At 48.8% G+C, this 27,334-nt stretch overlaps 1 protein-coding gene across 1 annotated transcript; it reads right to left on the bottom strand.

Annotated features, from left to right (window-relative positions):
* TNFRSF11A (TNF receptor superfamily member 11a) lies at positions 1-26,749 on the bottom strand. The gene is made up of 10 exons (XM_040547954.1): positions 26,402-26,749; positions 15,267-15,348; positions 14,676-14,801; positions 14,025-14,168; positions 12,838-12,931; positions 12,384-12,478; positions 11,406-11,513; positions 9,506-9,558; positions 7,093-7,936; positions 1-2,882 (listed from the first exon to the last, which is right to left on the bottom strand). Exons 1-10 carry the CDS (start codon positions 26,459-26,461, stop codon positions 2,518-2,520), a joined length of 1,971 nt encoding a protein of 656 aa, XP_040403888.1. The 5' UTR covers positions 26,462-26,749; the 3' UTR covers positions 1-2,517.
* Positions 26,750-27,334: the final 585 nt, after the last annotated feature.

Here is a 27,334-nt window from a genome sequence, read left to right as displayed (position 1 = left end):
TGTTTTTATATTCACAATTTATTTATTTGTTTATGTCAAAATGAGCATGGGCATATAATAATGCATTTGATTCTCCCCATTATTTCAAATCTTCACTCTTTCTCCTGTAGATCTTCAAGATTTTTATTGTCATTAATTACATGTATTACTATAGCAGCCAGAAGCCTCCAAATTTTTGCCCAGTGCATAGGGCAGCATTGTACAAACAGGTGTTAAAAACCAGCCCTTGCTCCAAAGTGACAACAAATGAAATGACGAGGGTACAGAAGTCCCTGTGGGGTCCATGTCTGCGCAGCCAGGCAGAGACCCAGGGAACATGCAGCGTGCTGATGAGTGTGACATGGTTTCTCTGCTTTTGGGTAGGCTCTGGAGGAAGAAGAATTGGATCTACTGTTTCCTACAAGGGAGTGGCCACAGTGCTGAGATCATGATGACCCTTTTCTTCATGCCTGCTGATGAACCTAGTGTCAAACCCTGCTCAGTAGGATCCTGCAATTTGGGAGGTGAAAAATGTGCCCTTACTGAGGAGTGGTGTCCTGGACTAACTCTTTTCAGGACAATGTGACTGAAAACATAAAGTGGGAAAACACTTGCACCATCTTGCATGAACCTGATGTGTAGCGCTGCTTCCTTGTCCCTATTGCACCAGGATACAGAAACAGGCCTGAAGAGGCTACAAGGAGGTTGTTACAGGATCCAGCAGGAAAAACAAAACAATACCACAGATAACACAGCCTCAGTTGCACACCTTCTTCAAAGAGGCAGAGGTAGTTTAGGCCATCACTCAACGGGACAACCTACCTGCCTGGCTGAGTCCAGGGTAGGACGGTCTGGTTCTCTGAAGGCCACGGAGAGGTGAAAAGGAGCCTGGCTGTTTGCACACCCTTTCCCCCGGCCACCCAAGAGACAGTTGCACATCTGTGCCAAGCTTTACATCCCAGATATACAAATAATGCAGAATTATTTTCCTGAGAGGTGAAGGTGGCTTAGCCCATCCTTCTGTTTCCTGGATGAGTAGTTCATCCAGATGATCTTTTCCAACGTTAATGATTCTATGATTCATCGTGGCACAGTGGTCACTCTGTTAGCTTCTTAATTTCTCTTCACCCCCAGAGCAGTACTACTGCAAACAGGGCAGCTAGGTGATAAACCTCTCAGCTTTAAAACCTTCATGGAGAGGAGCCCTCCCTGCCTGATCTTTTCAGTCAGGGCGGATGAGATCACACTCAACAAGAGACCCCTTTGCTGTCCAGTAGGAAATACAGCACTGATCCTCCTGAAGGCTCAGACTGAAGAAAACCTCCTGCAGCACTCACACAATGCAAGAGAATATCAGAAAATTACCCCACGTCAGGAAAACATTAAAAATATCAACATCTCCTCTTGGGATTTCCCTGAGTCTCTGTTCCCTTCACCTTTCTCTCCATGGTGGCCGGTGGAGGAGGCTGAAGGATACAGGACCTGAACAAAAGCCAACCGAGCAGCTGAGACCCTACTAACGACAGCTACCACTGTTCTTTAAATCCAGCCCCCTGGTCCCATAGCTTGTCAGCGCTTAGTGTGACAGTGGTTATGCTCCGATTTCAGCTCAGACAGGCCAAGCTCTGGAAATAGTTTCGTGCTGCCCAAATAATGTTCTGCTTACTAATTAAAATATCAAGGGGAAAGACAAATTTGTTTGGGCAGATGAAGGAACACGTGTCTGACCCTGACCAAATTCTCCATCTTCAGGCGCTCTCCTGTCACTCAGGAAATGTCTGCAGCTACTTGCCCTAGATCCTTCCCCCACCTGCTAGCAATTCTGTGGCTTAAACCTCAGTGACATGATTTGTGCAACAGCATGCCAGGCACATGTCGCTCATCTTTAGCTTCAGGGGTCTGAGTTCCTCTGGGGAGATGCAGTAAGGCAGAGGTGCATCAGGGTTCAGAACTATAAATGCTCTTTGCTCAGGATTAATCTGATACGCTTTCAAGGCATATCAGTGCTAATGTGCCTGTTACCATAACACGGGCGGCACTACACACAATCACACCCACAAGTTAGCAAGGGGCAGGCAGAGATCCTGACTTTTGCACTGGTTTAGGACTGGGGCGCCTGTTCCTTTGGGGAAAGATGGGAAGGGCTGGAGCCACGCACCCGATCCCTGCCAGGAGTAGAGGTGGCTGTCGCTTCCTTCTACCACCAGAGGTATCGAGGAGGACCAAGGCCCCGTGAAACGGTTCACCTGATACAGCTACTAAATTCCTGCCCAGAGGAAAAAAAAAACCAACACCTGGGCAGTGCTTGGGGCCCCTTCCAGCACGCTGCCCCCTCTCCAGGAGGGGACGCCTGGTGATTCACGCTCTCCCCCTGGCCAAGTCCCCCAGCCCGAGGGTTTCCCTCAGCCATCCTTCGCTGCTGCCCGGGGAGGAACACAGGGGGAGTCCCTCAGCCCTCTCCCAGGGGACCCCAGCGGCCTCCGAAGAAACGAATCCGTCGCAACAACCAGGATTCGGGGTTGACCCCCTTGCGGGCCGTCAGTTCAACACCTTCTCCGAGGAGTGTCCCAGCCTCCCCTCCTCTTGCACGGGCTGCGAGGCCTCATGGCGTAGGCCCGGGCTCGGCACCGTGGCCGTGTGGTGGTGCCGCGGCCCGGCGGCCCCCCCGGCGTGCAGCTCGGCGCACTTCTCCTTGTAGTGCTGCGCGTTGCCGGCGAAGGTCTCGCAGCGGCTGGGGTTCTCCTCCTGCACCGGGCTGCCCACGTTCTCCGAGGCCGCCCCTGACGAGGCCGTTGCCCCCTCCTGGGAGTTTTGGCTAAGGTAGACGACGATGATGTCTCCCTTGAAATTCATTACTTGTCCGCTGGAAATAAACGTGGAGTTACTGTTTCCAGTCACATTTCCTGGGGAAGGAGCGGGGGAGAAAAGAAGACAGGCGTGATTAATATTTTCTCTCATGAGGCGGGTGTTTAGCGCGGTGAATGTAATCCGCCGCGATAGCTTTACTTTTGTTCCATCATTTTTATCCCGTGACATAGGGATGCTCTTATAATCAATGCCTTCCACGGGGCTCTCTCATGATTTCCACTTGTGCCGCCTCGGGACGACGCCTGTCACCCTCGGGGAGCCTGTCTGCAGCATTTGGAAAGGTTTTCTCTCTACACTGCTCTCCTGCAAGCGAGAGCACGCGAGATAACCTCATCTTCCCATGGCCTCCGGACGCTTGAGCTGCTCCCAGGCCGCCTCCACACGCGGTTTGTGAGGAAACAGCTATTATTTCTAATTCTTAGATGCGTTTTAGAGCCCCAGGCGTCACATTGCTTTTTCCCCCTTGGTAAGCAATCACTCCTATGGTGCGGGCTAGGCAGCAGGTTTATTGAATAAGTCCTGAATGACTTAATGTCAGGCCTTGCAGTCACAGCGTCCAAATGACACAGAGCTTACACGATTATCTTGTATTGTCCCATCTCCCACGTAGGCACACTCCAGCCCCCATCCAGTGCCCTCATGGATTTAACGGGATATATGTTGGCTACGGGGAAGAGAGAGTCTATAATACAGCAGCCTAACAGAGTTACGGCTTCAGTAAGTCTGCCTGCGGCTAGAGATTTCTCAGTATAAATCCAATCTTTCTCTCATTCAAGGACTGGGTCACTGACTCAAGTGACAGCAGGACCAGGCTCTGGGAATTAATAAACTTCCCTTGGAGTGGAAAGAAAATAACTGAGAACAAAGTTTCAACAACAAACTAACAAACTTCCCTGAAATTAAACAAAGCTGACCAAAACAACCAAATAAATAACTCTTGTAGCCTATGAACACTTCTCCTTAGAAATGTTTTTTTCCTGCTGAGCTTCACTTAACCATGACTTGCAGACTGACCGTGCCCCTCACAGACGTTTTGTGCATTTTCTCAATGCTCTCCTCAACGCTTGAGACGTTCACAGTTTGGTTGCAGCCGAGCGTGGCCCAGCCCGGAGAAAAGCTCTTTTCCCAGCAGCCGACGGTGCTGTTTACACACCAGCAGTGCACATTGGGTGCCAGCAGTGCCGAGTGAAGGCCTCACACGAAGCACTCATAACCGAGTCTGGATAGCACTGGAGCATCTCTCTAACAGCCCCCCTCAAGCAATCCTATTTATCTGAGCTGAACCACCTCACTGATAGCTCTCTGCCGTCTTTCCAAGTACTGCTGATTACCGTGAGGTGTCAGTAAGAGTGCTCACCGCAGAGACTTCTCCCTGTCTGCCTCTTCCCCTGCATTCAGGTTGTTTGCTGTCAGCACGGCTCTGTTAGGCACCACGGGAGGACAGCAATAACTGTTTGCTTTCATACGGATTGCCTGCCACTCAAAAAAGGTACCGCAAAAGTTCACCAGTGTTCGGTACGAGATTAAGAGTTTGGAAATGTAAGTGATGGAGTAAAAAAAAAAAAAAAGTGGATAAACACATTTAAATTGTTTAGTTGAATGTTGCTAGCAATTCTTCACTGCTTCCTGTTTATGCTGAAACAAAAGTAAATGTGAAGGACAGAAGCACAGAAAATGGACCTAGGAGCTTCCTGGATTGCACTAAGAAATGTGCTTCCAACCTGAAAAGTATAAGGGACACCTTCAGAGGGTAAGTGAAGGCAGACTTCTCTGCAGAATTTCAGCCTTTCGATCTCTTTGTACTACCTGATGATATTAATTACAATGACAGATTAATTTCTGTGGTAATTATTCACTAGGAACTGGAACGATGTAGGCGATTAATTTCCTCAGAGCCATCTAATGGCATCTGGGTGGTAGGAGCTGGTTGTTGCAGCTGAACCAGGCTGGTTTGGGCTCTGGAAGCGAAAGTCTCCACAAAACCACCCCTAGTCCCCTGTCACATGAATCTTCAACCACTCGTGTTTTATGCTGAAGCCCTACACGAGACGTGAGGTGGCTGTGATCCATGTCCTGACTGCTGCATCTTCTGACTGCCTCCAGGGAGATTTGGGAGGGTGCTTGAAGGCTTCCCTCAATTGCTGTCCATGACCCCTGTAATGGCACCTGTCCAGAGGTTTTACTTTGGCCCTCTCAGGTTATTTCACAGTATGGGCAGAGTCTGCAATTTCTGTTGTCATTCTGAATGCTAAGGAACCAAAACCAAAACTTCATGGAATTACCCATGGCATTTTTCTTCCCATTTCTTCACCCACCCACTTTCAGGCAGTTCTGTCTTAGCACAACTGTGTGCAAAGCCTGGTGGCTACAGCTGCTTTGAGAAGCTTCACAGAAAGTTATTTTGCACATTTGTTCCATCCGGGCACCTCACAGGGCCCAGCAAAACAACTGATGTTGCTACAGCTCCACACGCAGCCCCAAATGTGAGCTGGGGCGCTTCAGTGAGGAAGCTACTACTGCTAAGCCCTGTCCCCCTTCTCATGCAACCAGGAGTGACCAGCAGGGCACAGCCACTCCACAGGCTGAAAAATCCTCTGCCAGCAAGGCACCTTAGCTCCCTATCAACTAAACCCATGCTCTCATACTGCCCACTGCTCGGTCAGTGCCGACACAGTCACTCCGAGGTGACGGCGAATTAGGAACGCTGAATCTGTGCTCAGGTGACAGCAGATGGCACCGTAGCACGTACATACCAGAAGGCACAGATGCAATTAAAATCACACAGAAAGAATTGTGCTGTCGAGTTAAGATGGCACTTCCCAGCATGTCACTTACATCCAAACTCTCCTGCATGCCTTAATGTTTCTTAATATTTTCTCTTCCTCTTCTTGAGAGATTTAGAAAGAAAAGCAGTACTTCTGCAGGGCCAGATAAGACTTGACTTTCAGTATTACCTCAGAGTCACCTTCCACAAAAATAAAATCTGTCTGCTCTTTACTACTATTAAGTTTTGTACAGATCAGGGAGCGAAACTGTTTCGAGATTTCAGGAAACTGAAGCAGTAGAAAGAGTATCTGCTCTTAGAAAGATCAACACTGCACGCTTTCAGGTTCTTGCACAGCTCGTATGCTTAGAAGGGAAGGGCCGTCAAAATGTCACTTGTGGATCTTCAAAGTGTCACTTTTGGGCTTTGGCAGATTGACAAGAAGGTCTGCGTAAGAAGCCTTAAGGCATGATGTGGTTTTAAAGAAGAGCAACCGCTTACGATTGCTGTGTGTATTACAGTAATACTCAGATGTCCCAGTCAAAGCTAAGGTCCCATTACGCCCGGCAGCACATAGATACAAAAGCAGAGCATCTGTCTTTAAGAGGTTATAATCTAAAATGACTAATAACACATGACAAGAAGATTGCAGACTTTTATACTGAAAAGTCTGAGGGAGGAAGGTTTTATCCAGAAAATGCTCATAACTTCCCTTCTGCTAGTTTTGCTTCACTGATTTTTCTCCCTGCTTTCGTTTGACTATTTTGCAATATTCACTCGACTTGTAAATTAGTAGCCAAGCAGTAAACTGGTGACATCAGTGTTTCAGAGCTGTTTTGGGGACAAAGTGCTTGCATGTGAAGAAACAAATGTATGTATGAAATTATTTTTAGGTGAATGTTTATATATTAGCAAATTAAAACAAAGAGAAAGTGCTAAAGGCAAAAAATTGATCATAGTCTCTTAGACCCTACCCTGGCCACCAGGTAACAGCTCCAGCTGGAGCTGTTTTACTGACGGCCACGTGACTGTAACTGGACTTCAACTTAACAGTGAGGACAAAGATGCACGTGCAGGCTGCTGAATGGAAAAACGCCCATCAGAGTTACTTGTCCCTTCTCAGCTCAGCCTCTAGGTCACCATTCTCTCCTAAGTTTTCTGTCATACAAATGCCCGCCACAGCAAAGATTACTGAGTTACAGGACTGGCTGGCTTTTGCAGCCAGATCAGAAGCTGAGTTCTGCATTGCTGGTTAGATCATGGCAGGACAATGACCCCTCACAGCGCTCGTGCTATTTGCAGAATTCACAGTGAACCAAAAGCCTTGCTAGTTCAGTTTTGTCTTTCGGGTTAGCGTCAGGGCAATTAAAAGGGCACCATGCCATTTTTCTCTACTCCTAGATCAGACCCTCTGGATGATACCAAGCTAGCACAGAGAACAGTCTATACAACTGCGTACAGGTCAAGCCTAATGGACTCACCAGATGCTGGAGGAAGGTCTGAAGTGCTGCTGTTTGTCCCTGAAGTGCTTCTGCTTGCGTTCTGGTACTTCGTGCTGGTACCGTCAGAAGATGCATCTTCCATACCATGGTCACTTGCTAGAGTGCTCTGACCAGCAGAGAGAAAATTCAAGCCACAGGTGCACTGTGCATAGGATCCAGTTTCTGGGGAGGTGGAGGCACTGTCAACTGCAGCACAACAGGGTTTGCTCCACTTTCTGGGAGATTCCCGGTATGAAATGCCACACCTTACACAGATCTTCTCTGAGTCATGGTTCGTTGCAAAACGATCTGTGTCTTTGCTGTCTGTTTCCTTTGGACAACTGTGGACACGTTGGTAAGACTTCTGAAGATATTTGTCCATGGCAGCGTGTGCACCATCTGCATCGGAGAAGGAGTCAGAGCCTTGAGAGACGGATACGTCCTCTGTACTCCCAACCCCCGAAAAGCACTGATTCAAGCTATCGTTCTCCCCGATCTCCACCGGTTCTGAAAACGATGACACAGTTTTACTGTCAGGCCGACTCAGCAAAGATAAATAATCAGCAGCATTGAGATCTTTATCCATATATTCATCTTCTGTGGGAACAGGCGGGAAATGGTCGTGATCGGTCTCTGTTACCACAGAAAGCTGCTGGAGGTTCCCCCCGGCCTCGCAGGGTGCCGTGCTGGGGCTGCTGTGACTGCACGAGGTGTGAGCGCCGGCACAGGATGAGCTCCCGGGGCCAGGACAGGCAGCAGGGCCCAGGAGATGCATGTCTTCAGAGCCCTGGGGGACAACGGCGTTCGGTATGTTTACAGCAACGGATGCATCTCTGGGAGGCTCCTGAAAGACACACAAAAGAAAAACGTATTTGATACATAAACTGGCAGAAGGTTGTTTTCTGAACAAAGAAGGAATAGGCAATGTCTTGGTGTTTCCTTGGTGTGGAGCTGGCAGGGCTGAGCAGCACTGACGCATTTGAATCTTGAGAAGCGTAATTCTGTTCTGCTGTAAAACTGACTGGCTGGCTGAAGTCTGCCAGTGATCAGAAAAAAATCAGGGGACAATAACAATGGTGGGAGAAGACTGTTCCTAGCTTTTAAGGATCACAGAATCATCTAAGTTGGAAAAGACTTTCAAGATCATTGAGTCCATCCATCAACCAGTCATCAAGAGGGCACTTGAGGGTAAATAAACCTAGAAGTTGCTAGGTTCTGCTGTTCCTTCTGGACCATCAAAAAGCCCTATGTAACCTAGCTGCTTATAAGGTTTATAACCCCCCTGAACACCCTATGCCTTTCTTGACCTGCGGAGGCCTCTCTGGAAGCAGAATCTTTATTATCAGATAAAAAAAAAATCACACCAACACAAGGCTGCTTTAACCTGGAAAAGGCTAAGACAACAAATACAAAAGCCCATGACGTTACTTTCCAACTATGTTTCACATGAAGCTATGTTTTCGGTTGGAGCTCCACAAAAAAAGGTTTGGGAAATACTTCAAGGGTTCCCTTCAGTTCCTGCCAGTCATGCCGTAATGATGGGTATTTGGGATCTGCTACCTTTCATTTCTAGCATCTGTTTGCTTCTTCCAGGATGGAGGAGAGAGAGTAAATGCCACCAGCCACCAGCCACTAATTGCTGTTGATTCACTCCTCTGTCCTGGGGGATGTAAACAGCTGCCAATGCAGGGCGTTACATGAACATTTATGAGAAAAAAGAGGAACTGCCTGCTCAAATTTTGTTGTTGTTTTTTTTTTTTGGTAGCAATAGGATTTGAGTGTTGCCACAACTAAGCCAGACAGAGCTCCTAGACTGGCAGGTGGGATGGTGGGGACAGCATGCACCTGGGACACAGGGAACCTCAGTCCACATCCCATGTGGATCAGGCAGTGCATAAGCATGTGAACAAGGATTTCTGCACGTGCTAGAATAAAAGGGACTTGTGGCCATTTTCTCTAGCTGATGGCTGTGTGCTTAGTGCTTTGCATGTCTGGCATTCTTGGCATTGCCTCAGATCCAGGTTTCTCTTTCATGAGGACTCTGGTATGTAAAAAGGTGCAAACACAACTGAAGTTTCTTCTAATCTTAGGAGAGAGCCTTTCTAAATCCTAGGTAGAATCTCAGGGCTCATGTTCAACCTTCTCCTCTTATAAACATTTAATCTTCAAAGAGACTGTTACCGCTGTTAAAGCTGGCTGAAACCAGAGAGCAGGTTCAGAAGCTATTTGAGAATGGTGATTTCATAAGCCTCACATTTACAGAAAACCAGACTAAAAAAGCCAAAGCTGTGAGTGGTTTTTGAGGAACTCAAAACTTTTTTTCTAGCCAAACATTATCATGGACTCTGAAGTAAGGAGGAGTGTCAGGAATATTGTCAAAAAGCCATAAAAATTTTAATGTCCCTGACTTTACCTTTGTTCCTTTTATTTGGCTGCACACTTCGTTAGCCCAATTCTGTAGATCTGCTGTAGGGAAAAGAAAAGAGTAGCTGTAACATATAGCAGGCGCTGAAGCTAGCCACAGGCCTAAACACCCGCAGTCATGCACTCACGATCCATAATATTACATTAAATAAAACCCTGCAAGACTGTTGTTTTTACTGATTGTTCAAGTGTCCCAGCATCAGTCTAGCTGAGGATTCATTGTAACTGGAACAGAGAGATATTTCTGTGGAATAAATGTTTCCAAGCTCCTAAAATAGACTACGGTTAAACTGTGTTCCACATCAAATGGGGTTTCTTTCCTGGTCATATGTCACCACGCTATGACTAGCCTGATACCAACCCACTTACAACTGTACAGTCTATTTCAAGAGAAGTCACATGGATGGCCCAAAGACCATTCCCAGAAAGGAGTGAGGAGACTGGAGAGAAGAGGGTAAGCCACTGAAACCACGGGATGGCAGACTGGAATACAGCGTATTCCACTTAATCAAGATGTATTTAATTGGGAAACTCACCTAACCAGAGTATCTCCCAAGGAAAAGCTTCAAGTCTAGTAACACTTTACAGCAGGGACTGCTGCTTAATAGAGTGAGCAACTCTTCTTGTTTTCTATTCATGCTTTCAGGAAATTTTGCAGGGCTCAGGTCTTGTGTACACTTTAGGCTCGTGCTGGTTTTGTACGTCTGAAGATAGATCAGCTACGTAGCCACTGGCACTTCTCAGCAATGACTCTGTTCCTCTGAAGTGAGGTCTGCACATTTACCATCAGTCCTCAAGCAGGCAGAGCTTCTTCTCTGGGGCTCTAATTAGCAGGATCTACCACGTGAAGGCAATAAAGGACTGCTGCTGCAGAGCAGCAGGGTGATAGGAATCTCAAATAAAGAGCATTCCCCCCAACCTGCTCTGCATCGTAAGTATTTGGTTTGCAGGGAGAGTCACCATTTCCTCCAGCCCATCCCAGGAATTCCAGATTTAGCAAAACCCGTGTTTAGTGTGGCAGAGGCAGCCTATTTCTAAAATATGGGTTGAAAAATACTTTACAAGAGAGGATTGCTGTATTCCCTTCCACTGCTCCCAAAACATTTCATGAATTGCTGGGGTTTGGGAAAGGAGATGAAGGGAAAAATACAGTAGGAAAAGCTTTCCATGGGAAAGAGAGGAGAAAATAAAAAATGAAGAGAACAGTAAGCATATGTCCTTCACTGTGAAGACATAGGGCTTAACACAGAGTTGAGTAACTGTTAGAGGTACTTCTGTCATATTCATAATATATTCAATGCCCTCATGTTATCCAGAATGTCTTTGCTAGATTTTTTTTTATTTTTTCTATTTTGTTCTATTTGTTCTATTCCTTCTAATATTTCTGCAGTCTCTCATCAGAACTTTGTCCTTCAGATAAAACCATTGCCTCCATTATGTTTTGAAACAAACATCGGTTTTGAAATCCGTATTTTAATCCACCCAGATGCGGGTTTCAGGGGAGGAAAGGAAGTGGGGAGAAGGAGATGGGAGGTGGTGAAGGCCCCGTAAGTCCCTCCCTGCTTCCCTCTGACCACGGGCTCTGCTGTGCCAGGCAGCGCAGGGCAGCCCTGCTGGTACAGAAGACCCAGCACCACCCTCCATCACCCACATCGTGCCCCAATGGCAGGGCTGCAGTAGGATGCTGAGCAATATGCACTATGTGTAGGTGTAATATGCTCCCTGCCTACAGGAAAGGTTTAAGCCTGGCTTTGTGCTAGTCAAGACATCCGTACGGACAGCACATCCAAAACACCCCCTGAGTTTCATCACCTGGTGGTTCCCTGCGAAACCAGAGTGCACAAAGAGCCACGTGGCTGTCACATTCATACATATTAGCTATCATGTACCTGTCAGCTTTTTTCCCTTATTCTTGTAGTACACGATGAAGATGACAATGCCGATTAGTGCCACAAAAAACAAGATGACAATCAACACGTATAAAATCTTGTTTGTTCCTGCAGAATATAAGAAAGACAGTACCATCAACATGCAGCGTGTTCTCAGCAGTATGACAATCCTTGCTCATTCACTTGTTTTACTACAGCAGGGGGATTTTTTTCTTCCTAATTGATTTTCAGTTTCTGTAATAACGACCACTGCTCTAGCACCCACGTAGCTCTGTGACAAGCAGCCTCACCAAAGGTACCTGGTACAGAGCCATCTCAGTAAAAACTGTGCGTCTGCGAGAGGTGTGAGGCAGACATCCTTCTCTGAAAGTCTCCTTGCAATCTGTCAGCTGCCCTGGGCTGGGCTTGCTCTGCCTCCAGATAAGGGGGAAATGCAGATCACAGAGACTACGGACTTCAGCCAGCAGAATTCTGCCTTCATCTCAGATTATGAAGGGTCACTGCATGCCAGCCAAACAGCCTCTCTGGTACCATATCCTCGCTGGAGAGAGAAATGGGCTGTTGGCAAGAAGGGAGAGCTACATTCACCTGAGACTGTGTCCGCTGCTATAAAATAAGCGTGGGGAGAAGCTGGTGGCCTTTAAACAGGAGACATGCATATGGAAACTGGCAGGCTGAAAAATGAAAGAGCAGGAAACGTGATGGAGGTCAGGGGTATAACAGCAGCGCTGCTCACCACACAGTTTCAGGGAGCGGTGTAAAGCACTGCTTAGTATTGGACATCTGGTCCAGAGCTGCTGGGCTTAAACTAATCTTTAAAAGCAAGATTTTCCAAGAGAAAAAGAGACCAGTCTTGGTCTACAGCTGCTTTTCCTAGAGTCAAGTACAACAGCAATATAGTTAAGCCAGCCAAAAACCCTTGTAAATACATCCCTTCTCCAGGGACTTTCTAATGAATGATTTCTATGAGACACATACCGTCTTCTGGTTGCTGAGGTATCTTCCGTTCTGCACAAACTGCATCTGACTTATCAGTCCCAGGGACTACTTCTGCCATTCCCAGAGCTGTACAGCTGAAAAGGAAAGACAAAGAGGTTAGAATCCCAAAGACGGAGCTTGTCGGGGCTCCTACGCTTCTGCAGAGTGGTACTTTCTGTTGTAAAGTACTCTTGCATTTCTCCACCCTTAAGAAGCTCAGGTACCTTCTTTATGTTCAGCTACATCAACTCAGCTGATGTTACTGCTCTCTCTTGTTCCCCCCAGGGGAGCAGGACTCAAGCTCCAGCATGAGAAAGCCCTTACCACTGCACAACTAGCCAAGATGCTCTGCGCACTCCGCAGACAAGAGGACACCCTCCTGAAAAGTGTGCTCGCTCAAGCTTCTCGCTGCCTTGTGGCTATCACAGGCCTTTTGCATGACAAAGGGACTTACTTGGTCCAGGCTTTACACTCGTCGGTGGACGAAGCAATCTTTGAGAAGTAGCCTCTGGGACATGGCATACACTTCGTGTCCTTGTCTTGTTGCACTGCGAGTAGTGAAGGAAGAAAAAACATTACAGCTGAGTTTCTGTGAGTTCCTCTCATGCGAGGGGAAGGTGACTATGCTCCCCCATCCTCCCACTTCACCCCCCTTCCCTAAAGCTCCCCTGAAGAGAGGATCTAAAATTACATTGGAGCTGCAATGACAGTCACACGTAAGCAGAAAGAAGTGCTCAGGTGAGACCAGCACAGTCTCTGCATGATCAGAATAAGAAATGACCAGGAGCCATTTGCAGTTACTGTGAAGTAACACACAGCTCTTACATCCTTCCACTGCCATTAACTTCCTCATGTCGATGCTATGCCACAGGCAGCGACACCAACTGGTGTTGTCACTTCTTTGAAGCCACAGTAAACACGATGCTGTATAAGGGTTTGCTAGATTGGAGGGAAAACACCACCACTGTGCTCTAGGCAGGCCCATTCAGCATTTCATCCTCTATTGCCCTATTGTGCGCTGCTTTTTTGGTGTTCCTTGTGCTTGGTACAGATGTTCCCAGTGTTCGTTACAAGTCAGAACTTGACTGTCTCTGTTTTCCACCCACAAAACACCAGCATTTTGATCTCAGTCAGAGACCTTGTACTAAATTAAATGTCTGTAATAAATCTTTGCATTACAAGTTGTCTAAAACAAAGAATACTTGCTCTATCTGAAAGGTGTTTATCACTTTTAACTCATAACATTACAGAATGGCAAACCAAAGCCATTTGGCAAAAACTGATTTCAAATCTGACCTCAGCAACAATCCCCAGTGAACCACTTCTCTGAATCGTGGAGCAATGCACAAACTGGTGATTCACAGACCGGCACCTCAGCAAACATTACAAATGCACCAAAGACCTTGTGATTATTGCCATGCACATGTGAAAGCTTGTAAATGTCACCTGATCCAAGATATTATTTAAACTACAGAGGCAGAAGCCTTCAAAATACAAATAGTCCTGGAGAGTTACATGCAGCAGCAATGATTTGAGAGTCTACAGTACCTGCTCTTTAACACCACAACCCACATGATGCTGGCCTTATTCTGTAGGCCTGAGCTGGGCATTTTACTTTCGTACATCCTCTCTGTATCTTACCGGGGTGCCCAATTCCAAATCCTGGAGCACATATGGTATTTCGTTGACAGCAGTCACAGTCCTCATTCCAGTGGTAACCTGTGGTACAGGCACACTGCCGCTGGAATGTGCTGTTTCCCGGGTTCACTTCTTTCAAGGCTTTCCCTAGAGGAGAAAGCAAACAGGAGAAAATATCTCTCTGATAACAGGCCTCATGTCTATGAACCTCCTGTTCTACCTATTTGCTTTGCTTGAAGGCCAGATGCAAAACCATTCATGTTAAAGGAAAAGCTATCCTGGGGGACCCTTGATTAGCATTAGGCACGTCACTGACTGGTCTCCTGAGCAATGCTTTTCCTTGTCGCTCCTGCAGAACATAAAGAGAGGGAGTGCACAGTATGCTGGGCAAAAGGACAGCCTTTAAGATTCAGCTCACAGGGAGTGAACAGCCCCTGTAAAGATAATCATATCAGCAGCATGGAGACTATGGTCATGGTATTCAGCAGGGCACAGAACCAAAACTTCCTGGTGTCTGGGGACCTCCCTATCCACCAGGTTCTTGTGCCACCTCCATTACCATGTACCTGAACAAAGCATCTGCCCTAGATCCGCTTGCTCATCTTTATGCTTCGCTAATTTGGATTAAAAGGTTTTTCAGTGTGAGCAGCTCACCTTGATCGCATATTTTATGTAGCAAGCATTTGTCTTCTTCATTCCAGACATCCATATACTCGTTTGGGCCACACGGCTGACACACGCTGTCAGAAGTCGCAGTGCATTTAGCAGACATATACTTTCCTGTGAACAAGAGAAGGACAAGCAGCTCATCTGTAAGTTGCACACCAGCTGTCTGAGAAGCACAGGGAAAATAATGAGCCGGGCTAACGCTGCTGTACTACAGGGACAATCATTTCTTCCTCTCCCCCATTCATTTCCCCAGTCTGGCCCCCAGTTAGAGGACTGAAACATCTGGAAGTTTATGGCATGGGAGCAGTCCCATGAGAATCCACGAGAATCGAGCTACTTTACATCTCCTGCAGTGGTTAAATGCTATTCCAACACAACAGCTGCTGAGACTTTTGCTGAGGTCAGCAGGACCACTCCTGCACTACAAGACACTTGTGGGCCTGAGATCATGCATTTGCAAGGGTATGTGCAAACAGATTTGCAGAGTCACAAAAACAAGCTGCCTTACTGACCCCCAGAGCTGTTTCTAGGGAACTTTTTCCTTTACTAGGGAAGTGCAGCCCAGTGCTCACGTACCTGGCTCACACTTGGTGCAGCACCGTCCGGAGTATTCATAGTGTTGTTCGCTGTCACACAGCAGAGTGCTTTGTAGTGACAACTGCAGTGGAGAAGGAGAGAGAGGACATGAGACCCAGAATACCCAGAAAGCTTCAGACCTGCCTTATCACAATGCTGGCAGACAGAAGGAAAACTTCTCTTCAGTGCAGCATTTCGGACAGCAGTAAAACATTACTCAACATTTACGACTTCAAAGACGCTTTGTAGACAGACTAAGAGTATGTACGTGATACTGTACACACAGGGACTTGTAATGCAGCCAGGCGATAAACAAATAGCACAATCTTGCAATTTGTCATGAACTTTTGGCCTGCTGTATAATCTTTTCTTACAGTGCTCTATTATTTGAAACTCATGACTTCAAAACAATTGTAAAGAAAATTGTGTTGACATACTTCTGTAGTCTCTTCTACATATATGACCTCAGATCGAGACCTAGGCCACTGACAGTTTTAAAACACAGCATCTGGCTTACAGGTAAAGTGAATGATTTATACCCTTGAAAAATAAGTTTCCATCTTCCCACTGGGATACACAACACCCCTAGCTAGCACCATAAAATGCTGGACCTTATTTCTGCAGCTTTTTATGGTTCCCACTATGTTCTGCAGAGGTGACCTCATCTCACTGGGGCGGCCATCCACAGAGGGGACACAAACGAAGCCTTTTTGCTTCTCCAGGACCAAGAAAACAACACAACCGAGCCCCAACCCCACCAAACAAAGCTGTTACATGAGAGGCCCCTGCTTTGGCCGCCCCGGAGTCTCCTGGTATTGGTCCTCCGGGCAAACTCAACACCTCACGTCCAGTTGGTGATCTTGTGATAGGTGAAACGACTCCAAATCAGGCCTCTAGCAAGGAACGCCTCACTCTGGTTGAACACTGCTGTTAAAATCTCATTTACAGGACACTGTAATTTTTACTTGGGAAAGCTGCGCAAGAACTTGTATTGCTGCCGAACAGGAGCTTTTGCTGTCTAATAGCGTGTAAGAGCCCGGCGCCTGCTGATATTGGTTTCCATTCCTCTACTTAGCGTTCTCCCTTTGCTTCCACCAAGCCCTTGCCTCTCCTCTTATCTCCTTGTCTTAGTCCCATCAACTGCAGTATCTTGAATATAAACTACTTTTCCCTGAGCACCTTGACCTCTTCTAATGCTGGGAAGGGTCTTGTGACTTAAAGATGACCAAAGAGGTTGACATTTTTCTTTCAAACACCACCTCCTGGCTTGGAGTTTGAGCCATTTTTGCCTCGTTATTTCCTTGTCCCTCCCTATCTTTGCACTTACTAGCAGTGTCTTGTCTGTGACGAGATTACGCATTTTTTGGAACAAAGACTGTGCTTCATGTTTGCACAGCACCTCACGCAAGGGTCACTGTCAGCACGATTAGGATCCCGACCATAACGTAAATAAGCACAGACATACTTCCACAAGTTTTCCTTCTGGCTTATTCCTGACACCTTGCTCGTCTTCCCGAATATTAGGACAACGACCAGTGCTGGCAAAGCAGTAAGTGTAATGCCAGGAGCGTGTTTTTGGTGCCGTGCTTCAGCTGGCGTGCACTGGCCAGGCAGGGGCTGAGACCACACTGCAGGACCCAGCAGCAGGAAGGACTCGAGGGACTGACTCCTATTCCCGGCCGTCTGCACTGGCAGCAAAAGCGACCAGACCAGGATGGGTCCAGTCACTTGCTTTTTATAACAGACCGCTCTTTCTTCCTCGTTTGCCCCAGTTCGAAAGTTCCTCTTTAGAAGAAAAGGCTAAAGAACGACTGGAGTGTCAAAGAAGGGCAAATCGTCCTTTTTAAGGAAGGATATGCAAATCTGCTGAAGAACTTTCCGCTAAAGGGTCTGGAATGACTTCCGAAAACCAAAGCTCAGCCTGAACAGAACAAGCACCTCCCCGCACTGAGGTTAGCACTTAGCTAAGCAGGCTAATTGCTTAGCTGCCTTTAGGAAATCGATTCGGACCTCCCTGCTTTACAGCATAAAGAGGGCTATTGTTGCAAAATACAGCTGCAGCTGCGTAAAGCCACGCTCTGTGTCAATAAGTATTTTCTTCTGTGACTGTGTCCTTCCCCTTTTGGGACGAGCCAATGCATTTACCAAGCTGCGATATTCCCTTCTTTGGTTTACACTTGGAGAAATAAAGACAAAGCTATCACTGTCCATGTGCTAACTAACTCCCTCCGCCCGAAGGAGAGAGATTTGGGACAGGTATTTTTTGACCTGCCGAGTGTGAAAGCTGGGTGTGGAGAGGGCGGGAAAGGAAACAACAGAAACTTCGAGTTTTCTCAGGGTGGCAGCAGATCCAGCGAGCTGGGGGCCTTTTGTTAGCGGGGTGCGAGAAGCCGGCACGAAGCACGTGCGCCGCCAGCAGTGACGCCCCGCCAGCGCGAACGCATTCCCAGCCGCAGCGCCGGCCTGAGATAGGGAAGTGCAATTCATGTCACAGAGGAGGAACTCGCACCCAGAGGCCGGACGGCTTCACAAAGGTGACAGGAAATTAGTGGCAAAGCAGGAAAGAGAACCAAGTCTCAAGCTCGCCCTGTAACCCCTAGGGCATCCTTCCTCTCCTTGGCGCTTGCCCGTAAGCGGGAGCGATGTTGACATCTCCAAGTTCATCTCTTGGTGAAAAAGTTGTCGATCTCGTCTGAAGTAGCAGGACGGAACGAAAAAACAAAGCCTGATCATTCCTTTAACACTCACTGTTGGTAAAGGTTTTCATTAAATCCCACCACCGTATGTGAATGAGTGCTTCAATGAGGTCTAGGTATCCTGTGTACATTTAATTCGTCACTTAAAATGTATGCAAAGCACATGTTTACTCCTCTTCCTAAAAAAAAGTTAGCTCTCCTGCTTAATTGGTCCTGGGCAACCAGCCAGGGCCTTGCTGGAGCAGGAGGACTGGGCCAGATGACCTCCAGAGGTCCCTTCCCACCTCAGGCATTCCCTGATTTGGTGATTTATATTTCCTCAAAACAAGAATATCCAAGAGGGGAAGAATCCGGGGAACAAAGACAAACATCCTCTGGGCTCGGTGGATTGCCACAGGTCCGGTTCGATAAAGCACACCGACACCTCCTTACCTTCAAGCACATGAGTAGCATCGATGACTTCTTTGGAAAAACAGGCATGCTCATGTCAAGGTTTGCAGGAGGACCGTGTTTTGGTGTCAGGCAGCTGCAGGCAGCCTTCTCAACTTCTTTTTATTTTTTTCCCCCCATTTCTTGCAAAAGGACGCTAAGCAAGAACGTGCTTGTAGGGTTGGAGAACGTCAATGAGTCACAGCTACAAAGCACAACTGTGTTACTCAGACCTTGAAAAAACACGCACGCAGGTGCTTCTGAAGGGGGAACCAGCAGCACTCAGATTCCTGTCCCCAGGCTTAAGGAAATATTTATTCTCGGTGCTGTTGAGCAATCGGATGACAGCAGAAGCTGTGTGTCATAGATGCTAAAATTACTTTCTCGCTCAGATGAATATTCAGACATACATTTCAGAGAAGATAAAGTTGCATGGGCCTCTCTCCTTTAAAAGAAAAAATCTGGAAGAGCAAGCTCGGGGGTTTCCACAGTCTTTTTCCCATGTCACTTCGGAACAAGAACCTGAGGCCTCAATGGGGACTGCTCATTAGCGATAATCTGACTTTCGCAAAAGTTGAGACGTAAGGGGACACGTCAAGGGGTAGCTATCATAAGATGACACCTTCTCGCTCAGTGTAGTTGTTTCTGGAGAGCATTCAAGCCATCCGTCATCATTTCACTGAGCAAAGCACATTTTTTCGGCATTTAGTACTGCAGACCCAAAGCACCTATGGGAGAATGAACTCCAGCACGTCCTGCCTCGCACACCTCTTGCTCTTTGAGCTCTGGTGCCTCAATTTACTCACACTACTTGCTTTTGAGATCCTTGGCCATGCCTGCTGCAGAAGTATAATATTTCCATGGCTCCTTGGGCTTTATTTCTCCCTGACAAGAGGACTGAGCTTTGACCAACCAGTCTGAAGTACCCTGTGCAGCCTCAGCACCTTGACCTTCAGCAAGGCAGGCCTCTGGTCACCTGCTGCCGCTCCTGTTTCGGATGCAAGTCGCTCCCTCTCCCCTTGCAGGTACCGACTGCATGCCCACAGCCCTTTCGGGCCGACCTGGCGTGGCTCAGCAATGTCTCTAAGCAAAACCAGATTTCTTCAGCTCACCGCCAGCCTCAGTGGCTCGACAAAAAATTACTTCAGAACAAAAATAGGATCTGGCTCTAGTGTGGCACTGCTCCACGTGGCTGGCATTCCCAGGAGCTCTGCTGGGGCACGTAACAGTAATGCTCACAGTAGACAGTTCTCAACGTTTTTACAACTGCGAGTTGGTAAGGGGGGTGAGGACTTTTATATTAAAAAGGCTTGATCATAATCACACAGACACCGAATGCAACAGCTCCTTCACAGCCAGGCTTCGCTGCCGACACAAACTCAATCAGGACAGCCCGCAAGTCGCAGCCGCACAATTCCAGTTATTCGCTTGCAGGTCTGTAATTCAACGCAAAAATCTTAGCTTGTGAATGAAATGCTTTTGGTGATGTCAACTTTCCAGTGACCAGTAAACCACATCACAGAACTACCACCACGTGGTCAAATATAGCCGGGAAATGGCAACGGCTAAAAACTAAATATTATTTCGCTCTTAAAAATAGGTCCTTGAAACCCTGCTAGAGCCTGAATACCTAACGAGGCCAGAAGGAACACGAAGAATAACACAGATAACACAGAGGTTAAGAGAAAACCATAACTTGCAAGCAGAAAGTGGACAAACGGGGGTAAAATCCCCATCCTGGCTATTCCCACTGCTGCCCCGTTTTAACACGTGCCGAAAAGCAAACACCTGAGCGGCTGGTGCTGCCCCACCGAGGGGAAGGTCCGTCCATCACTGCCAAACCCGACGGAGCTATTTCTAGCAGGCAGACGACGTGAAGGAGAAGTGCCTCGCTGACCACGCTGGCAGCGGGGCGCGGGGGTAGGGCAGACAGGAACCTCAGGTACATCAGATGGGAGACGAGGGAGGTGATAGGCGGCGGGGCTGCAAGCGACCGGCGGAGCGGGGAGTCAGCCAGCTCTCTTCTGCGGACTGAAAACTCGCCATCACATGCACAGCATGGGTCATCCGGTGGCAAAGTCATCCCCGTACAGCATGCAGAAAGGCAGAGCTCATGTTTTCACCAGCTGGTCAGCAGCATCCACGTATTATTGATAGGACGAAGACAGTGGTGTGTTCTGAACAGCAGGTGGCTGCCAGGTAGGGTGATTTGGAAATGGATCAAAGAAAGGAAACCCGAAAGCCAACCAAACCAAAATATTTAACCAGAAGGTCTGAAAGCAACACAACGGTCCCTAAAAAGCAGGAATAAGAACTGCGGAGTAGTGACACTACCAAAGCTGCTACCTAGACAGCTTGGAGAAAGACCTGCGAAGGCAAATCCTGTCTGGATGAAGCAGGTGCAGGAGCACCGCTCGGCAGGAAGGCTCTGCAGCCTCACCCCGCCGGGTACAGCCTCGGTGACTCGCTCCCTCCACTCATCCATGCTTAATTAAAATAATAACAATAAAAGGGCTCTAAGGACACATTCACGGGCTGTTCTCTCCTCTCACATTTTAGTCCAACAGAGCATTTTTCCATCCTTCATGACCCGAAGTTGAGATTTAATGCAGAAATAACCACGAGAGATTTCTTGGGCCGGGCTATTTCTGGATGCCAGATTAGAAGGGCACAATAGAGACTGCGTACGCCAAAAAAACGTAGAAAAAAACATACGTAAACAAATGTGTTTACGCATCCTTTCCTTCCAGCACGCCACCAGTGCGGAGCGTAGCAGTCTCTGGTGGTGTGGCGTGGACGGCAGGAACGGCGTGGCTGGAGCTGCCCCGTCTCGTCGTGAAGGGACTGCTGTCTGTACGAGAGGGCTCAGGAGCCGGCGGAGAACTGGTTAATTGACTCTTCAGGTGCCACCACGAGGAGCCAGCTCTGCCCGTGGGCCAGTTCAGCCCGCAGAAATATCCCTCCCCGATCTGGAAAGGCTTTGGCTGATCTCCGTAAGAAGCCTGTTTTACTACACGTGGTATCGCAGGGGAGAACTTTTTTCCTGTGAGGGCAGATTGAAGCAGTCATCTCACTGTTCTTGCTACCAGGCAATGAAAAGTTAGAGAGAACATGATGCTCGTAAAGGCAGAACTACTCGGTGTGGCAAAATAACAGGCTCAAAATAGATTCCCTTGTATGCTACGTAAGCGATTTTTAGGACTTCGTATGAACTTAGCAGCACATTTTCCCTATCGGTATTCCAGATTAATGGCTTGCCTAACAAAACTTCACGGTATTTTTTTTTCCATACAAGATTTTTTTTCCTTTTCCCTCCATTTTGACCACTGGCTAAATATATTCTGCACCGATCTGCAGTCACAAGTGTTGTTCTTTGTCATTCTTGAACAGACCCTATATACTTCTTTTTCTTTTGGAGTAACCACAGAGTGGTGAGGGTGAATGACCTCATTTTTTTTTTTTTCTTTCTTCATTTTTTAATTTTACCCCTCCTCGGCTAGTTGGCTCTCGCAGGGTGGATTGAATCGGCCCTCTGACCGCACACGAGTGTGCCACGCGGGGATGCGGCGGGGAAGGGGCATGGGGCCAGGGGCTGTGCTCGGCCAAAATTTGTGTGGGGGGCCGGAGGGGACCTGGAGAAAGAGGACGAGGGCTGGGAGACGCTGCCTGCATGATGATAGCCAGCTGGGGGAACAGATCTGCCCCCTTCCCAGCAGACCTCCCCATGACTTTGGTGGGAAGGGTACAGGGCTCTAACCCACGGTGATTAATGACTCTTCAGCTGTATTTGCAGCCTTGACATCCTAAGCACTGTGCAAACAGCAGGGAAAGCCAAGCCCTGGGCCCAGAGAGCTCACGCCCTGAAAAGACAAACAGAAAGGCGACCAAGGGAAGCACTGCGAGGAGCAGCTGAGGTCGGTGCACAGGCACGGGGCAAGGAGCAGGACGTCCCGGGGCGCCTGGCATCAGCCCCCCTGCCCCGGGGCTGAGCCCCCAGGGAGCTCCTGTTGCCGATGCTGACACCACGCCGCAGATCCCACTCCCTGGAGCAGTGGCACACGGACGAGGTGACACGTGAACGACAGGCCAGGGTGCTGGCGCTTCCCTGGAGGCGAAGCATCGCAACCAGCGCTGCGGCGGAGCAGGCGCGAGGGCAGACTGCCTGCCTGGGGTGCCGGGGCTCGCTCCTGCAGCCCACCCTGCAACCCGGTCCCGTGCCGGTCCGGGAACAGCCCTCCTTCCACTGCGTGAACTTTGGGCCGCGTTCAAAGAAGAGCAAGTCATAAAACGGGGCACGTCCTTGCAGGCAGGCTATTGTGCCGCACAGACCGAGGCCTACCCAAGTCCATAGTGCAACCTGGTTAAACAGCACTCGATTTTTATATCGTGTCTGTAACACACAAATATTTGCCTTTGCGCTTTCCATCGGTAATAACGAGCCATTCTCGGAGCAGCTGCTTCTCCCTGCGAGCAGCACCCACCGACGCACGCCTCAGCCAGAGGGCGAGCAGCTGCAGCAGCAGCCAGCGGCTCAGCACGTTGGGTTTCCATCGAAAGAAGCGGGCAGCCTGCGCGAGGAGCACGGCTGCAGCTGAGGAGGTGAAGAACCAGCCTCCCCCTTCCCCTCTCCCCCCCAAGCCCACCTCCAGCACGCTAACCCAGCACCCGAAGCACCGCCGCCTCCCACGGGGCAGAGCCGAGGGCTGCATCCCGCAGCAGCCGCAGGAACCCCGCTGGCTTTGGTCGGGTCACGGTCCTTGGGGCCACCTTTAATCGCTCTGCTTGACCTGTGTCGTCTTGTTTCCCTGCGGCACAGTGAGAAGAAAGCCCTGTGCCACAGGCGACAGGGGTTAGCACACCACAGATGGCAGGCTGATAAGCTCTGAATTCTACTGACTTGTGGAGCGTGGTGAAGGTCCGTTTTGGTCCTCGCTGTGGGAAAGTAGAAATTGCATCAGGAAGATGATGTTAACGTGAAAAGAGAAGCGACAACGGTTTCTTAGATTGTGAATCAGTTCAGTTTTATATGCAAGGCGTTATTCCTTTTATACGAGGTGCTGTAAAACGTTATTTCAGATTTTCACATGATCCAGGGGGAACCTGCAATGCAACGAAAAGCTTGCCAGTTTCCCTTGCAGGACCCTTTCCTGCAGGGGCATTTTGACAAGTAAACTGAATGACAATAACTGTTAAAATTATGCTGTTAACACCAGAATAAATCCAGGGCTTTAGGCTAGATATGATATCGTAAATTTTGCTCTGCTGGGTGACTCCTTTGGCCCTGACAAGGGCCGGAACACTGGACTGGGAATGCCTATGATCTGACACAGCACGGACACGTTTATGCTCTGTTTTTCTTTCTCGCCTAAATACTGTGCATTTTAGGAAGTTTAAAGATAATCTACATGTTGGGCAAAATAAAATCCTAGATTATGAGGAATTCTGGATGCTTTCAGTGAGCAAACTTTCCCTGTAGAGTAAATATTATGGAGTAGTGGAAGAATCCATCCTGCTGCCATACAAGAAGAATCCTTGATGTTACACCCAGTAACTGAGTTACCGCATATTTGCGAATGCACATTCTCACAGGCTTTAACACCCATCTGACAGAAACGATCTTACTCTTCACCAGTCTGAAGCAAGGAACGGGACGTGAATATTCTGTACAAAGAAGCTGAGCAGATCACATTTGCTTTCAGATCTCAAAAAGCAAAATACTGTGTCCTCTGACATCTGCCCGGGACAAATCACTTGGAAAGATCATCTTGAGGCTGAAGCACAAGACAAAGAGGGCTGAGCTTTGCTCTCAGTAGTTCTGCTCCATGCTTGGTATGTGACCTACAGCAAGTCACGAATTCTCTGTTCCTGTTTCCTCTTTGGTGAACATGACGACGATGATAATGTCTATTCTCAGCAGCGTTATGAGTACCTACTAACTTACATTCGCAAGTGTTTCTCATTCCTCACAGGAAATACATTGCACATATTACCGTCCTACCACCACCCCACCATACTGTTGACTCTAACACCAAGGGCATCAGGCAAATTTCAGCCCTGCCACACTTGTTCTCATAGCTTGTTCCATCAGAAAGACCACCCGTAAGGGGATTATAAACGACACAGTTCAAATCAGTCAGGTAAAGGAGAACCTGAAAGGCTGCCTGGGAGCGGCATCTATCCAGGCCTGCCTTGCGTTCTCCTGCTTTACTTTCAGGACTTGCTCACTGTGGCAGAGAAAGTATTAGATCAACCAGATTTTGACGACATGTGGCTTTTCCCATGTAAACTTAACTACAGCTTTCCTAGAGACCCTTATTATTTTGCACTGCTACTAAAACACTGGCACTGGGAAGCTGTACCCTATGCAACCCCCCGCAGACTCAGAATTAAGCACATGTTGAAAGCAGTGGAAAGACTTTACACACCAGTCCCAAATAAATACAAGTTCCCTGTTTTGCATCCTCTGAAAGGCTATGAACTGAAAGACAAGAAACAACGAGGGGTAACTACTGGCTCCTACACCAAGGTACCTGAAACATTGAGATGAAAAGCATGGAAATCTGAATTTATAAGGTTTGGTCAAGAGGAGCAGGTTTCAGGCAATGAGGAGATTCCAGGGGAACAACTGCCCCAAAACCAAATAGCTCCAGAAAGAAGTAAATGTCATGGCTAATGATAACCAGGTCTGCTTGCCATGCTGCATTGAACACAGTCCTGAACACCAGTACAGAAAAACAGGTAGATACAGAAGCTGCTGAGGGACAGGACAAAGTGCCTGAAAGCTGTTATTTAAAAGTGACTTTTGAAACATGCAGGCTCGTTTGTATACATATGGAGGACACCTGGAAAGCAGCAATTTCGGAGAAGCCTAAGGAGTGAGGGTGGACAGAAAGAAACATATATTTTGGTGGGGAAAAAAGGCCCGTGTGGTTTCAGGCAACATATTTAGGAACAGGGATCCAGAAGGAAGGCTCTCAGGACTATGTGGTCAGACATTAAATTGTAAGCTGCAGACAGCAGAGTCTTTTTTTTCTTTCCTCCCTTAATCTTTTTTTCCTTGAAGCTGCACCTTGCTCTCAAGGGACGCTGACATGGCCCATGCAGCACCATGTTTAAGGAGGCACTTAACATGACACTCACGCCTAATCAAGAATAATGAGACAGAGAAATAGTAGAAGTTCAACTGAAAGAAATACGGATGGCAGCGAGGCTGCCAAACATTTGATTAATGGTTGCAATAAAGCGCCTGCAGCATGGGATTAGCAGAAGACCTGCCAGCATACAGGGCCCTAAGTAACCTGGAGGGAGAGGAATTATTTTTAAGCGGTCTGATGAGAAAAAGCAAAGTGAGATCCTGCAGACTTGAGAGGGGCTCTGTCGCGCGGTGCTGACGGGGCTCAGCGACAGCAGGCTGCAGGAAGGGGCTCCGTGGGCGCAGGGAGGCCAGCAGGCACCGCGGCGAGCGGCCGCCGCCATCCCGGGGCGCGAAGCACACGCTCGGCCGGCAAACGGTGGCGGGGCCGAACCCGGTGCCATCTTTCTCCTCGAAGCACGAGGGCCCTGCAGCACCTCCAAAGCTCACAGGGCCACCGGGTTTGGCACCTGGGCCACCCAAAGGGCCACGCACCCACCAGGCCCGCGCCCTCCAGCCACGGGGCTCCCACGGCGGCTGCGGGTGCTGGGGGCTGGCGAGACGCCCCGGGTAGAGCCGCTGGGTAGGGTGGAGCCCGCCTTATTATTTTATTTTTTTTTTTAACTCTCCATGCAAATTATACCCCTCGGCAACCTCACTGCTGGTTTCTCACACCCCGCCGCGGGCGGCTTTCCCCGCCGGTTCCCCGGCTTCGTGCAGAGGAGCTGGGCTGGAGGGCGAGGAGGAGCCGCCGAGCCGAGCCGAGCCGAGCCGGGCCGGGCCTGGCCGGGCCGGGCCGGGCGGCCAAGGAGGAACCGCCGGAGCGAGCAAACGGGGGAGCCGAGCCGGGAGGGGGGGCAGCGGGAGAGGTCCCTTACCTGCTGGTGTCCCGCGGCGGCCAGGCAGAGCAGCGCCAGCCAGCCCGGCGGGCCCGGCATGGCTCCGGGGCCCGGCACGGCACGGCCCGGCACGGCTCCGGGGCCGCGCTACCGCCGGCCAGCCGAGCCCCAGCGCCCCGGCGGCGCGGGCAGGCGCATCGGGCGGCTTACTTCTGCTTCTGCCTTTCCTTCCTCTCAGCTACGCGAGGGGAGAAGAGAGAAGGAGAAGAAGGAGAAGAAGAAGAAAAAAAAAAAAAAAAGAGCCTGACTGTAGTTCCCACAGCATTTCCTCAGACTTGACATGCAGGTTTTTTTGGTTTTTGTTTTTTTTTTCTTCTTTGATTTGTTGGTATGTTTTGTTTTTTTTTTTTCCCCTTCTTCTCGTCCCTCCCTTTCCTTTCTCCACCCCCTTTTAGTCACCATACCCACGTCCCTCCTCCTGCCTCTGGGCACAGCTTTCCCTGTCCTGCTCCGCAGGGCTCCCACCACCTTCTGGGCAACATCCTAGGGACACGTCCTCCCCAAAATCTGCTGCCTGCCCAGTCATCGCCTGCTCCTTCACACCGCTTCTGGCTGTTCCCTCATGCTATCTGAAGACGTCTTGGGGCTCAGCCGAGCCTCCAACAGCCTTCAGACTCCCTCAACCCGCCTGCCTTCATGCACCCCCGCGGCCCTCGCGCCATGCCAACCCGCACGGCCCCGGGGAGGCAGGGGGACCCTCGCTGGTGCAGCGTGAGGATGGGGCCGAGCCAGCCCTGTCATCCTAACACCTTCCCCTTATGCCCGTCCTCATGCTCCAGAGCAAAAAAAAAAAAGCCAGGAGCATGATTCTGGATTGAATTAAGAAGGAAGTTGGTTCTTTCACTTGTGTATTTAGATTTAACCCTTGGCTGGGGAAAATATATATATATTCATAAGCTGCTCTACATTTAC

This window comes from Cygnus olor, chromosome 2, assembly GCF_009769625.2.
Source record: "Cygnus olor isolate bCygOlo1 chromosome 2, bCygOlo1.pri.v2, whole genome shotgun sequence".
Classification (NCBI taxonomy): Eukaryota; Metazoa; Chordata; class Aves; order Anseriformes; family Anatidae; genus Cygnus; species Cygnus olor.
The sequence above is the reverse complement of the archived record's forward strand: the minus strand, read 5'-3'. Positions and strand labels throughout refer to the sequence as shown.